The following is a 14,662-nucleotide window of genomic DNA, read 5'->3' as shown; positions in this document are numbered from 1 at the left end:
CAGCCGGCCCTAAAGAGCTGAAGAAATGGCAAGTTGTTACCGTGCCCTCTCTGGGGAATCAGCAACTTCCAAGGTCAGCCACAGATAGTCCTTGGGGCATGGCACGGGAAGTCAATTTGTATCCATTTGTCTGTAGCACTGACTGAGCCCCTACTGTGTGCAGAGAGCACCGTGCCTCTTGCCAGGGCTGGGCCAAGCAGGGCGGAAGGCAGGGGAGGGGCTGGGAGAGCTACCGGAGGGAGAAAGGGCTGGTTCCTGCCCTCACAGAGCTGACAACCGGCGTGCTATTGGAAAGAGATTTGCTCAGCCCCCTGAGCCCCACGGAGTGGGGGAAGCGCAGCGGATCAGCCCATCATCTTGCCTTTCCTGTTGACCAACTCACACGCCCTCAGGTGGCACTGCCCCCCTTCACAAGGTGTGCAGGCAGCTCGTCTGAGAAGGTCCTGTCTGTCCATCGCAGGGAAGGGCCCCACCCTCCCCTTCCTCTCTCCCCCAATCCCTTCTTGTTGCCTCTCACCCCAGGTCTATTACATCAACTTCACCGACTTTGCCAGCTACGAGGTGGTGGTGGACGAGAAGCCCTTCCTGCAGTGTACCCGCAGCATCGAGACGGGCAAGACCAACTACAACACTTGCTACACCGCGGGGGTCTGCCTGCTCAAAGCCCGGCAGAAGATTGCCGTGAAGATGGTGCATGCCGACATCTCTATCAATATGAGCAAGCACACCACCTTCTTTGGGGCCATCAGGCTGGGCGAGGCCCCTGCGTCCTAGATTCCCTCCCCCTGCCCCTTTTCTGTCCCTGCCCGCGCCCCTGCCCCAGGGTTGGGAGCCGGGACTCCCAGAACCTCTCAGTGCTGCTGTGGAGTGAGGTGCTATGGGTGTCGCAGCCACAGAGATCAATATCACGGGGCTATTTATTCATCAGGATGATGAGGCCCGCTTGGCTTTCCAGAATGACCTTGAGTTCACAGGATGTTTGACGGAGCCCCAGAGTTTGCAGGAAGGAGGACCTTCTTCCTTGGTTCCGTGTGTCAACTGGCTCATGGCTCAACGCCTCAACCTCAAGGTCCCTGTTGTCAGAGTGATTGTTTCTTGCACTAACATGGGGTTTCCGGGGCAGCAGGCAAGAGAAAGCAAAGGTGGACTCCAGACCGTGGGGGCAAGCCTCTCACCCTTAGGGGCTGCCGTTCCTCTCTTGGGTAGAGCTGGGGGGCAAGGGTGGGGCGGGAGGGGAGTGGTGAAGCCTACGCAGAGGGGTGGGGAGGGGAAAGGCGGGTGCTCGTGGCAGAGACCCAGGGAGAAACCTGCCAAGCAGGCATCCTCAGTAGTGGAAGGCTTCTTGCTGCCCTGCGCTGCAGCCTGCCGGAGGGTCGGGGCCGGGGGGTGCTCTTCCCCCTAGGGCTGAGAGCCAACTCGCGGCAGCTTGCTGGGCTTTGGGGGACAGGAGGTTTGCCCTTCTTGGAGCAGTGGCAGGGAATGGCCACGCCTCCGCCTGCCCAAGAACCTGAAGGCATACTTGGGGCCACGTGCCTTTCACTTTGTTTACAGCCATGTTCCACGCTCAGAAAAATCTCTGGGTTCCCTTCCAGTTGCCCCCTTTCCCAGCCTGACCAGAACTCCTCCTGTCTTCTTTCGCCACAGAGCCTACCTCTGTCTAAGACAGGTGCCTTACCTGGGACCTGTGCTTATGTGAGTCTGGGATACTCTTTCGATGACCTGGGCGCAAAGAGATTTTTCCATTTATTAAGCAATACAAATATTCATCTAGTCGAGTTGTGTCTGGGGGCAAAGGGTTGGACTGGATGACCTCCAGGAGTCCCTTCAAATTCGAATATTTAGGCAGTTTCCACGATAGCCTACGAAAATTCCCAAACCCCAGCCTGCCCCCGGGGCATTAGCAAGGCAGAACTTTTCTGCCTGACCCCAAAAGGGCAAGAAGTGGGATAGGGCGGTGGGTTTTTTTCCTCAAGTTTGCTGTGACCCAAGGGGTCATTAGCCTAGGCCCTATCCAAAAGGACAGCAGCCGATGCCCTACTGACCCACCTTTCTTCACTCTCGCTTCAGAAAGCCATAGCGGAGTCACCAGAGATCCCAGTGCTGATTGCCTGAATCCAGGCTCAAGAGAAGCCAGCAGCTAGGCATCGGGCCAGGCTCTGCCCTGTAGCCAGGTCCAAAAACACCTTACCCACCACACCCCACCCCCGACCCCAAGTTCCCCACTGGATCATATAGTGGGACCATTCAAGGGCCTTATCTCTCACTGCCAGGGGCCAGCCTGGTTTCTGGATGCTGGGTCCAGCCCAAAGCTGGGGAAGGCCAACGTTGTACAGTGTGCTACTGTCACTCCCGAAGTGAGTTTCCTTTGGAGGAGATGGTTTAAGTCCCCTCGGGCAGCTGAAATCCACCAAGAACAGGTATTCATTTCTCCACTGTACCTTCCCTTTCCAAACAACTGTAATGCTCGGCCCTTGGTGGGTTTGGGGCCAACAGGGGTGGGTTATGCCGCCATCATCTGGCTGCTGATGACAGCCTTGCGACCCCAGGTGGGGTGAACTTGAGGCATGTGTCTGGCCCAGGCTTCTGGAAAGTGCCTTAGATAGTCCTCGGTTGTAGCGAGAACTGAAGGGATCCTCTCCTTCAGGTTTGGAAGGTACTTTCTCTCTCATTATCTCCTTTGAGGATGCTATGAACCCCATTGTGTAGACAAGGCTCTGAGAGGTGAAGTGCTTTGCCCAGGATCCCAACCAGTTTAAGCCACAGGCCTGGGGCTTTGGCCAGGTCTGCCTCCGAAGCCATTCCATTATGCTGCAGCATTGTGTTGAATGTGCGGTCTAGAGAGAACCAATAAAAATAGGAATAAGGACCCCAAACCCTTCAGCATCCCGGAGAGAAACCCAGACACATGCGTTTTTGTTCCTTGATGGTAATTCCTTGATGTTCTTTTGGCTGCTGGGGGCTTTGTGGCAAAAAGAGTAGGGCATTTCTTTGGGAAACAGCTCCCGTGGTCAGAATTGTCTTGGCACCACGTCTAAGCAGCAGGCCTCCAGTACCCACAGAACTGTACCCCTTATGCTCTCCCACCCCCCCATCGTGTACGGAGCCCCTGCTGCGGGCAAGAGCCTCCGCTGGTTACCCTACAGACAGATCATGGGAGCTGGTCCACTTCCCACAGCTACTAAGTGACCCCTTGGCTCTTTCTACCATCCCACAGAGAGCCTTGTTCTACCAGGATGTCTCCTGATGGAGGAAAGGCCCAAGAGAGAGGCCTAAAGGACATTCTGACACCCATCCTGAGGTCCAGCTATGGAGGGGATTATGGGGGGGCTAGGTTTCACAGAGGACCCTGTATTCATTGTGACCCCTCAAAAGGAGCTAGAGGGAAGGAGGCGAGGAAGGAAGCAACAGACAGCTGGGGTGAAGCAATTTACTAGCAAGAGGATGTGGGAATAGATATACGGTCTGGAATGGCGCTGCCGTGAGTTCACCAGAGGGCCGGGGCTAGCGTGGAGAATGAGATGAGGACATCTGTGAGCAAGCAGATGGCAGAGGTTTGAAGGAGAGTGGCATGGCAGGGGCCTTGGCCAGCTGCTTGGGCTTCAACAGCCAAGGCCAGCGTACGAGGCATTTGTTGGGGGCTGCTCAGCTCCTGGTTCCTTGGGAAATGTCATCTTTGCCTTCTGTCCCCACTCATCCATCCTGAGCCAAATTCCTTTTGCCTAAGCAAGAAAGGGCTAGGAACCCTGGAGGCAAACGGAGACTTGGATCCCCGGGCAAGTACGTATGTTTTATGTAACTTCCGGTGGATGCAAATAGAGTCAGGGACCTTCAGAGCAAGACCCAGAGGCCCAGAGATGGAAGGTGACCTGGCCAAGGTGAACGAGCCCTGACCTGCAGACTCAAAGGAGTGAGGGGGTGGAGCGGTCTCTGTCCCGCACAGACCCCTCCTTTCTTCTACCCCCAAATTCAAGGCTGGAAGTGCTTGGCCCCCTTCAGGAGCCCCGCCAGGCAGGGGAAAGAGTTGCTGCAGCCATCAGAACTCTCTCCCGCCCCCCCCCCCCCGCCCCGAGGCATTCTCCCTGCCCCGGTCTCTGGACTGTAAGTCTCTGGGGGCTGGCCCGATACCAGGAAGTCCCGAGGCTACCCAGCACTGCCTCAGCCTCCCTCCCTGCCCACAGAGAGGCTCCCCTAGGCCGCAGTGAGCACAAAGAAGGAAGCAGATTGTTTCTTTTAACTCCTGTCGGGGCTCTCTCCAAGGGGACTCGGGATGTGGCATTTCTTGATTCAAAAAACTTTCACCTGGGGTGGGGGGGTGGCTTTGTGGTGAGAATGGCCTGGAGCAGGCCCCGTGCTGCTTTGGGGGGTCGGCATCCAGTGTGAGATACTATGTATATAAACTATATATAATGTATATAAACTGGGATGTAAGTTTGTGTAAATTAATGGTTCGTTCTTTGCAAATAAAGCTTTTTTTCCTCCCCCTTATTCTCGAAATCGACTTAAGCACTTCCTATGTGCCAGGTGCTTCTTGGCAAGTGTGGCCACACGTGAGCTAGGGGAAGGGCCAAGGCACCCATCTCAGAGGGGGCAACCAAAGGAAGGAGGTCTGAAGTTCCTGTCAGAACCTCCCACATCCTGTCTGTGTCCCAGACCACACACGCCCCCATCCCTGTCACCTTAGGTCTTTTCCTGTCACTGCCTGTCCAGTAAGCTAGAGGGCCTGCAGGAAAGAATTGCTGTCCCGAGCCAGAGACACAGCATGGAGGTTCCCTCAGCCTGACACTGCAGAATCCATAACAGACGTTTCAGGCCTGAGCCCCTAACAGCTTGGGAAGATGCAGCCTCCAGCTCCCCATGATGTCTCATCCCATTTTGCGGATGAGGAGACCAATGCTCGGGAAGTTTAAGCGGCTCACCCAAGGTCACCCAACTATAGAAAGGCTACTTCAACGTTCAAAGAGCTGCTGACAAGATCTTACACCGTACACTTTCTTTTAAACATAGAGATGCCGTGAAATTGAGGACAGAGTCTGCTCAAGGATAGGAAGTGGGCAAAGTGATTGGAGGAGGATAATTTGGGGTAGCTGTCCAATGTACAAAGGTCAATCACATTCAGTATCATTGGCCTTCCCAGTAGCCTCTGAGGTAATCAGGGGAGGGATTCTGGGTCCCGTGTTACAGGTGAGGAAGCTCAGGCTCAGAGATGACAGACTGTCCCATGTCACATGGCTTGAAGGCGGTGGAGCCTGAACTCCCAAGCGCACTGTGTCTCAAGGCATCCAGTTCCGCAGGAGCCTCGATGCCAGGAGATGGGGCTGCTTGAAAGAGAAGCAAAGCCATGAACAGGGATCCTAGGCCCTTAAAAGCAATGAGTTGGACCACAAGCAGTATCAGAAGAGGAGCTATATTATTTTCTTTATTTCCTGAGGGAGACTTCAGGATACCTCTCACCTAGGGCTTTCCCTGCCTTTTGGGGCTGTTTCCCCTGTAGCCCCAAGGTAAAGGCAGAGAAGAGCTGGAAGGCAGTGAGAGATGAAGGAAGAAGAGGGGCCTGGAGGACAGCCTCATATTGAGGACTTGCCAAATCAGGAGCAGGAGGCCCACATGTGACACTAGTCCTCCTGTTTCACAGGTTCTACACCTTCCGGCCAGGCCAAGAAGCTGCTGGTGATGTCTGTCAAGTGATCACCAGTTCTTGGGTCTCTGAGATGCCATACTTGGTCTTATGCTGGTCATAGAGTTTGCACAGGGCGTCGATATAGAGTGCGTGGTACCTAGCCACCGTCTCCTGGCTCAGGTTCTCAATCTTAGGCAGTGGTAGTGGCTTCCTGACTGCCAGGGGAAACAGAAGGAGAGGGGGAAAGCATCAGAATAGCTCACTCCTCCGAATGGGCCTCGACCCTCAAGCCCAGGGTCTCCCCGCCCTTATCCCCACCATGCCCCTCATCCTGGTCCACCTCTCTGCCTCTGGACATGGCTGGAGCCAAGGTCCAGCCCCAGAACTGGATCCCATATCCTAGAGATGGCTCCTAGTGGACGGGCTCACTCACCAACGGTGGTTACAGGCCGGGCATAGGGCAGTAGGCCCCAGGAGTTCTCTGTGAAGCCACGCCCATAGAAAGCACAAGGGTAGATGTGTATCATACGCTGCATCCACTTCTGGAAGTGATTCACCAAGCCCCCAGGAGTGAAAATGTACTGATCATAGAGGTCTGTCTCCCCAAAGGCATAGGCAGGGATTAGAGGAACTCTGCAGAGGAAAGGCATATCCTTCAATGGCCAGATGTGCTGACTACCAGCGGCCCTTGGGTCTGCCTATGGGCTTCTCGGCCCGTGACTTAGCTGGGCCTAGATCTGGGCTAAGTGTGAGGGCCCCACTGTCTACCCCAGGCTGCCTGTGGAGGCAAAGTAGCAGCAAGCTAAAAGAAGCAAGTCCCAGACCCTCCTGTGAACCCAGGGGTCTGAAACACTGGCAGAGAAGACCCAAGGGCCATTTCATTTCGTTTTCTTCCCCTTTATCCCCACAGCAGTTTTGGTTCTCTCTGACGTGAGCTTGCAGCCAGTGGCCTTTTATAGAGGGACTGGCCCAGACAAGACACTAGGGTGAGGGAGAAGAGCCGAGGGCTGGCCCTCTAGCCTCTCCTCATAAGGAAAAATGCCCCGAGGACCCGGCCCAATCTCTACTCCAACACAGAAGCAGTTTTCCACCTCCCTTTTTAGGTATCATTTCGTCAAAATCCCTTACTCCTTCCATGCTGGACTTTCGGAGCCCCTCTCCCCATTCTGGACCAGAGCTGTCCTTACCCATGACGAAGGGCCATGCGTACAAAGCCAGTCCGATTCTTCAAGACCAGGGTGGTAGAGCCTGGCAAGCCGTATCTGCACTCAGCCTGGCCACCAACCACCACAACCAGCATGTTGCCTGTGCCTTTATGTGTGAGCACAAAATCCATGGAGGCTTGACTCACAGAGCAGGCCCCTGGTTGGGGCGGGGGGGGGGGGCAGAAAAACACTAAAAGCTCATTGGCCACTTCCCAAACCTCCTAACTTTCCTCCCTACCTCTTCAAAGGAGGGGAGAGCCTCATGTCAGGCGGGTGAGCCTAAGATAGCTTTCTAAGACCAGACAGGACCACCGAGTTGGCCTTGCTCTCTCCCATTCCCCCAAAACTTCTCCCTCGGGGAGCCATGTTTCCTTTGGCTTTATGTCTTAGGGGCCAACTCACCTGAAGACATGACATAATCTCTGAGAAGCGGCACCCAGAATAAGATTCCCAGTGTGAGCATATAAGGAGTGATACCAGGAAAGATCTTGGAGAAGCCTGAGGTGTCTGTGGCAAAGTGGCCAAAGCATGAGTGGGAAAAAAGCCCATGAGGGTGGCACACAAGGATGTAGTTGTGGTTGGGGGAGATATCATGAGTCTTCAAAAGCTGTGGAGGAGAGTGGAGTCAGGACAGGTACAGGCAAAGAGGAGTACTCCTCTTCGAGCCAGAGACCAGAAAGGAAAAGGGCTGCTATGTCCTGCGAGGCAGTTGGGTACCACACAACAACAGGGAGCATCATTCACATGGGTCTCGATGGGAATGGAATGACGCCCCCAACCTCCACCCTGGCCCAACTGCTGGCACCAGGGTTGGGGCTGGGCCCAGGACCCCAGTAGGGGGACCTGGGCCTACTCACCTTGAGAGGAAAGTAATCACAGTAGTGTTTCCATATGCACCATCTCCTCATACAGGCTAACCAGCGGCCACCTGAAAACAGAGCCAAGGTAGCCACGTTTTGCCCACCCCCACCATCTTCTTCAGAGCCCCTTTGGGCCAGCCACAGGGTGGCCCCTCACCGCCTGCTATTGCCTGGCCTTGGAAGTGACAACCGGGATGAGCGATGTCACATCAGGGCCAATTTGGGACAGGCCTAGCTTGCTGCTTTACTAGCTGCTTTTCCCCTCACCCACTCCAGTTCTGATCTGGGCCTTTGCAGCATTTTGAAAAGGCCCCTTCCCTCAGCTTCTCTAACCCAGGGAGGGAGGGACAGGCTAAAGGGCTGCCTGGGAATTGCCCAGAGCCTCTCAGGACTATCAGAATAAGAGAGAGAAGAGCATGTGGCCGGTCACAGCACAGGTGTGGGGGGTCTTCCAGTCGAAAGCCAGCCAGGTGAGAATGAGCACAGTGACAGGCCAGTAGGGCGTGAACAGCACCAGGTAGAGGTTGACAAAGCCTGCGGTGACTCCTGGAGGGAGCCCAGCCCACAGTCAATGAATTGTGAACAGTCCTCCATACTTGCCCTCCCTCTGGGGGCTCTCCACCCCAAGGTTACACACACTCTCACTGAACACTCTCGCTTCGTCACCCTAGCACCTGTCCCCAGCCTTCCATCTCCTCTCTGTCCTGGGGGCCCTGTTTCAGATCTGGAAGGCAGCTGTGCCCCATGCAGTAAGCCCTCAGCTCCCCAGGACCTGCTCTGACCCTGTTCTGGGCTGTGCTCCATGGCAGGGAGCCACCGATGGGCCGCTCCAATCTAACCATCGGAGGCTGGGAGTCCGGGAAGGACGGAGCCAGGAACGGTTTTCCTCCACCTCACATTTTCTTCTCCAGATCTCTGCGAGGCATCAGTGGAAGGAATACCAGAGAAAGAGAAGACCCAACTTCTGCCAGGCTGGGAGCGCACAAGTTGGCAATTGAGAGACAAAGGACAATGCAAGCTGGGACCCAATAAGGTACTGGGCTGTGTTAGGCTCCGGTAAGACAGGAGCACTGTAGGGTAGAGTAGTTAGGATGGACTTCATGGAGACGAGTCCTCAGGAGCCACACCCACTCAGAATTATGACCGGACTCCATTTTTATTTATTTTTTTATTTTCTTAAAGATTTTATTTATTTATTTGAGAATGAGAGAGAGAGAGAGAGCACATGAGAGGGGGGAGGGTCAGAGGGAGAAGCAGACTCCCTGCCGAGCAGGGAGCCCGATGCGGGACTCGATCCAGGGACTCCAGGATCATGACCTGAGCCGAAGGCAGTCGCCCAACCAACTGAGCCACCCAGGCGCCCCCGGACTCCGTTTTTAAAACAGCTGTGAATAAGACCGCGTGAGAGAAAGTGAGTAAAAGCAAAGGCTAGAAAAGACAGGACACACTTCTAAGTGAGCATGGCAGACTAGACACAGTTTTTGTTTTTGTTTTTTTATCTTGACTGCTTGCCAAGGCTCATGAAAATTACCCTAAGAGTGTTTTATTATTTTTTTAATTTTTTACTATGTTAATCACCATACATTACATCCTTAGTTTTTGATGTAGTGTTTCATGATCCATTGTTTGTGCATAACACCCAGTGCTCCATGCAGAACATGCCCTCTTTAATACCCATCACCAGGCTAACCCATCCTCCCACCTCCTCCCCTCTAGAACCCTCAGTTTGTTTTTCAGAGTCCATAGTCCCTCATGGTTCGGCTCCCCCTCCAATTTCCCCCCTTTCATTCTTCCCCTCCTGCTATCTTCTTTTTTTTCTTTTTAGCATATACTGTATTATTTGTTTCAGAGGTACAGATCTGTGATTCAACAGTCTTGCACAATTCACAGCACTCACTATGGTGAGCACATACCCTCCCCAAAGTCTGTCACCCAGCCACCCCATCCCTCCCACCCCCCACCACTCCAGCAAAACTCAGTTTATTTCCTGAGATTAAGAATTCCTCATATCAGTGAGGTCATATGATACATGTCTTTTTCTGATTGACTTATTTCACTCAGCATAACACCCTCCAGTTCCATCCATGTCGTTGCAAATGGCAAGATCTCATTCCTTTTGATGGCTGCATAATATTCCATTGTATATATACACCACATCTTCTTTATCCATTCATCTGTCAATGGACATCTTGGCTCTTTCCACAGTTTGGCTATTGTGGACAGTGCTGCTATAAACATCAACCCTAAGGGTGTTTTAAAAGACACAGCTCTGCAATGAGAAAAGGAATTCGAGAGATACCAACAACAGTGGATGAGAGACACCAGCAAAACGTCTGCATGCTGGAAAGTAGATGAAGGAGGGAGTAACTGACTTCGAACAAACAAAATTGAAACCTGGTCACCCGCCAGGGGAATGGCCACAAGAGCAAAGCCTGTTTGTGCTGGAGAATCTGGGAAAGACTCAGAATCTCGAGCCAGCAGGTGTGACGCAAAAGCAGTGTGAGGCACAGGGCTTGACTGAAAGTCTACCAAAGAGGTAGTTAGAGCTCCAGGTCCCCTTCCCTCCCCTACACAGTTGGACAGTGGGAGGACTACTCTCTGCAAAATGGACCCAGAGAGACTCTAGCCTCAGACACTTAACACTAGACACAGACAGCTAAGATGCTCGGTATGCAGCCAAATTATTAATCAAGCATGAAAGGAGAATAAAGACGATCTCAGACATACGGTCTCAGATGGTTTGTCTCCCATGTCTCTTTCTCAGGAAACTACTGGAGGATGTGCTCCATCAAGATAAGGGAGTCAACCAAGACAGAGGAAGGCATGGGATCCAGGAGGAGCAAAAAGAGCCAACGAAGGAAGGAAGTGACCAGGGCCAGGGCTAGGGTGAAGCAAGCCAGGTGCCTAGGACACAAAATTTAAGAAAACACTCCCGGGATCAAGCAAGTACTGATGCAACACTTGCACAACCTGGAGAGTGAGCACCTTCTTAAACTGTGCACCCATGATGCCTCAGGGGCCTGGAAGGGAGAGCCATGCATAAGAAGACCATGTTTCATAACAGGAGGATGCTGGGCTCCAGTAGCCATGCCCTCCAGAAAATAAACAGTGGGGGAGGACCTATAGGTTCCTGATGTGTTCACACATACAGAGAGGTTACTGTGTCTGTGGAGAGTTTGAAGATGAATTCGTAGTCAATAGCTATCTAATAGATAACAAAAAAAAATTAAAACGAGGGGACTATGAGTTCCAGAGAAAACAGAAAGTTGCAACAAGCGAGGAAGCATGCTCTCAGTACACCAAATGGCTCTGCTAGGGATATTCCTAGTCATAGGCATTGAACCAAAACCTGTGCTATGACAGTCTTGAGAGCATGGAGGAAGAGGAAAGATCCAGCAACAGTGTGTAGAGCCAAATTCTCATCTTCCATACCAGGAAGTCAGTGACAACGTCTAAGTTGTTCAGTCAGAAATACTATAGTAATCTGTAGGAAATTTTAAGCAGTAAAATGTAGACCCCTGGAGATGAATACCAGAAGAAAGAGCTAACAAAGTTGAAAGAGGCTGCCTCTAGGGAACAGATCTAAGACCAGCCATTTTAGCCTTTCGATGTGCTCCTTATAAGACTATTGGACTTTTTTGAGAAAAAAAGAGAGGCATGGGTCTAGTCCAGAAGAGACCTCCCTGTTTCCCCGAGGCTTTGCTCAACCCAGACAGTGTTGGGGACATCTTGCGAGGCCGTGTGGCCTCGGGCGGAGTGCCTGGGCAGTGAGATGAGGCCCGGATCCGCCATTTCCCATGGGTGTGAGCTCAGACAAGTCGCTGAACTTTATATCTGCCAACTGGGATTCACACTGTCAATATCTGTCTGCCTTCTCTTCCTCACAGACTTAGCGTGAGGGTCTCCCCTCTAGGCCTTCAGGGCCCAAAGAGATAGGATTCCACGCACAAGGTGAAGAGCTGGGAAGGCTCCAAGGCACCATTTGCTCCACCCGGCCCGTGTGAGCTGGCAAGAGGAGGGGGGCACTGGAACCCCCATCTCCTGAGGCCCAGGCCTAGAGCCCTTCTGCCTGCTCCACAGTACCTCTCTGTACGCCCCACAGTCGGACTCTAATGAAGGGCTCCCTGGGACGGTTTTCTCCCTGTACTCCTGCTCCTTCTGGCCACTATCCTCCTTCAGCCACCTCTGCCAGCTCACATCAGGCCCTAAGCCCTCCGTCTTGCCTCTTCCGTTTCTCTCACTCATGTCTTCTGATCATCAAGCTGTATTAATTCTATTCCAATTTTTCCAATCTCCCCTTTTCTCCCCTCTTGTCTGCATTCCAGTTACTACTGGTCTGGTCCAAATCACTTCTCTCACCCGGATGGTTGCAATGGCCTCTTCCTATAACCAGTGCGCTATACAGAGTGAGAGTGATCTCTTGAAAACTCAAACCTGAAGCTGTCGCCCTGTGCCAAACCCTATCACAGCTCCTCATGGCCCTCAGGAAAAAGTCCAAACTCTTGTCCTTAGTTGACAGTGCCCTGCACAATTGTCCCCTGTCTGCTTCTCCAGCGTCCTCTTTCTTCTGTCTCCCATTCATTTATTCGATGAGTGTTGAGCATCAGTTCTGGACCTCTTGCCCTCATCCCACTTAGCCACTGGCAGCTCCTTGAATGCTTTATACCCTCCCTCCTCCTAGCCTTGTCTCGGGTTACCCACTCTCTGACCTGAACACTCCTCCTTCCTCACCTACTTCCTATGTGCCCTTCAAGAGTCAACTCATTCGGGAGAAAAACAGGCAAAGGTCAAGAATGGGCAGTTAACAGAAATTTAAAATGAGGCAATTACAAATTAGAGCATGCCTCTGGCTTAGCATGTGCTCCAGGGACATGTCCAGACCCAGCCTCGAGGATCAGCAGTGAATGAGCTGAGGCAAGATTCATGGGCTGGAATCGGGTCCTTGTGGGCTCAACTCCCAGGCCAGCTCCTCTGCTTCCTCAACTGTGTGATCTTGGACAGACCACTTAACGCCTCATGCGCCTCAGCGCCCTCATCTGTACAAATGGAGTTATTAGCCACACAAGGGGCTCAGAACAGTGCCTGACATGAGAAAAGGGTGCAATTAATGTTAGCTAATATTATGAGTGTTCGTGCTTATTATGTGTGTGTAGCTATTAGTATATACTATTATGCATAATGATAGCTTCTACCTCATAAGGCTGGCAGGAGCCTACAAGGAAATAATAGGTGTGAAAATACCTGGTACAAAGTACCTAATACATATGAATTCCTTTCTGCTGGTCTCTTCCAGCTCTGACTGCTAATCATTCCTAGGTTAACACTGCTCTTTTCAGCACAGAGGGGTCCTGCTGCCCATTCCAGGCAGGTCTCTGAGCCTCCCATTCCCTGTCCTCTAGCCCACTCTCCCTATTCATTGGCAAGCTCCAGACTCCCAAGACCTACCTGCATTCTTTCTTCCCAGATATCTTTTTTTTTGCATTTTTTTATTTTATTATGTTATGTTAATCACCATACATTACATCATTAGTTTTTGATGTAGTGTTCCATGATTCATTGTTTGTGTATAACACCCAGTGCTCCATGCAGTACGTGCCCTCCTTAATACCCATCACCGGGCTAACCCATCCCCCCACCCCCCTCCCCTCTAGTTAAGATATCCCTTCCCAGATATCTTAACAAGGTCATTTGGTTCGTACCCTTGCCTCCAGTTTGTCCTCACCTAGACCACCTGACAAATGAGAATTTTTTTTCCAGCCTCCGCCCCCCCCGCCACACACACAAAGGGCTGCTTTGCTTCAGCACCCAGAACACAGCGTCCAGTGGATATGTAACTTCCACAAAGTATTTGTGGTGTAGACAGTGGGAGAAAGTGGATGAACTGCTCTGGGCAGTGGGCTTTCAGAGCCTCTGGCTGCCACGAGGCAGCTCTCCCCCATGGATGGCCTGTTCAAGTGCATGAGGTTGTAGCTAAGTCCTTTTCCTTGGGTATCCTCAATGGAACTGCTCCCCATCTTCCCCAAACATGCCCTGCATGCCCCAGTGTAGACCCAGGAGGGCTCACCATACACATTTGCATCAAGGCTTACTTGCACACACTCAGATGCACCCGTGCATAGGCACATGCCCATATGTGCACACACACATACCCTCGTGTACTACACTCAGAGATTCATGAGTACCTTTCCCAGGCAAGTCAGGTGAGAGGCTGAGGTGACCAGTCATCGGGATTTGCCTGGGACAACCCAGGTTTTGGCATTCAAAACCTTGCTCAACCCTAAAACCCCTCAGTCCCAGGCATACCAGGGCAGGTGGTCACCCTACGGAAGGCTGAAGACTCACCCATAATAAAGGCACTCAAGACCCACTGGAAAAGAGCAAAAACCTCCAGGGCAATCTTAAGGTCCTTCTTGGAGGGCAAGAGCATCACGCTCAGGGTCTCAGGGTCTCCAGGTAAGTGCTGCTCCTTTGGCTTCCCAGCCCCTATTGCTCAGGAGCCTTTGAGGTTTCCTCTCTTCATGCTTTCTTCTCCAGCCCCCAGTTAGTCTCCACCCCCCACCCCTGCCCCTGCACTTGATGGCAGGGACACACGCCGCCTCTGCTTGCCCAGCTCCTTCCAGCTGTCTACTCACCTGCACTTTTTCCCACTTAGGTGCAGCCTGGGCCGAGATTGTGACACCCCCTGGCACACATGTGTAGAGAAACGTGAATGAAGCTCTGGTGTGGGAAGTGAGTGGGAAGGGCTTGGGGTTGACGAGGGATCTCCAGAGCCAGAGTGGATGGGGGAGAGAGGTGGACAACGAGGAGCCCAGGGCGCCCTACCACCAAGTGGCCTGCCTTTCTGTTTATGAGGCCCAGCTGTGTGGGGGGGTCTCCCAATGACAATTCGATTCCAGGGGATGAGAGAGGAGGCCAGAGGCCATGCCTAGGAATACCTTTGGTCATTTGGTCAGTTGCAGAGAACTCATTTCTCCCCGTGA

The 14,662-nt window shown here is 52.7% G+C and overlaps 2 protein-coding genes across 3 annotated transcripts in view; one reads left to right on the top strand and one right to left on the bottom strand.

Annotated features, from left to right (window-relative positions):
* Window positions 1-1,207, top strand: part of EDA (ectodysplasin A) — a 412,994-nt gene extending 411,787 nt beyond the window's left edge. For both annotated transcript variants that reach the window (XM_088028760.1, XM_088028759.1), the window contains exon 8: window positions 523-1,207. In XM_088028760.1, coding sequence (XP_087884886.1) covers window positions 523-774 — 252 coding nt within the window. In that variant the 3' untranslated portion in view covers window positions 775-1,207. The remainder of the gene's footprint in view (window positions 1-522) is intronic.
* Window positions 1,208-5,175: 3,968 nt separating this feature from the next.
* Window positions 5,176-14,109, bottom strand: AWAT2 (acyl-CoA wax alcohol acyltransferase 2). The gene is made up of 8 exons (XM_028092092.2): window positions 14,025-14,109; window positions 8,118-8,228; window positions 7,680-7,750; window positions 7,225-7,429; window positions 6,805-6,979; window positions 6,051-6,250; window positions 5,690-5,832; window positions 5,176-5,358 (listed from the first exon to the last, which is right to left on the bottom strand). The coding sequence occupies exons 1-8, from the start codon at window positions 14,107-14,109 to the stop codon at window positions 5,176-5,178; spliced, it is 1,173 nt and encodes a 390-aa protein (XP_027947893.2).
* Between the last annotated feature and the right edge of the window lie 553 nt (window positions 14,110-14,662).

This window comes from Eumetopias jubatus, unplaced genomic scaffold (assembly GCF_037043125.1).
Source record: "Eumetopias jubatus isolate StellerSeaLion01/CBP00866 unplaced genomic scaffold, mEumJub1_p1.0 scaffold_11, whole genome shotgun sequence".
NCBI classification, from domain to species: Eukaryota; Metazoa; Chordata; class Mammalia; order Carnivora; family Otariidae; genus Eumetopias; species Eumetopias jubatus.
Note: the sequence above shows the minus strand (reverse complement) of the source record. Positions and strands in the feature narration are given on the sequence as shown.

Excerpts from the sequence above, each read along its gene's own strand:
- AWAT2 (XM_028092092.2), bottom strand. The coding sequence starts at position 14,109 with ATGCTCTTGCCCTCCAAGAAGGACCTTAAGATTGCCCTGGAGGTTTTT. Across the intron at positions 8,229-14,024 it reads CTTGAGTGCCTTTATTATGG|GAGTCACCGCAGGCTTTGTC; the intron begins GTGAGTCTTCAG and ends GGCTCCCTCCAG. Across the intron at positions 5,359-5,689 it reads TCTCAGAGACCCAAGAACTG|GGCCTAGGATCCCTGTTCAT; the intron begins GTGATCACTTGA and ends ATTGCTTTTAAG.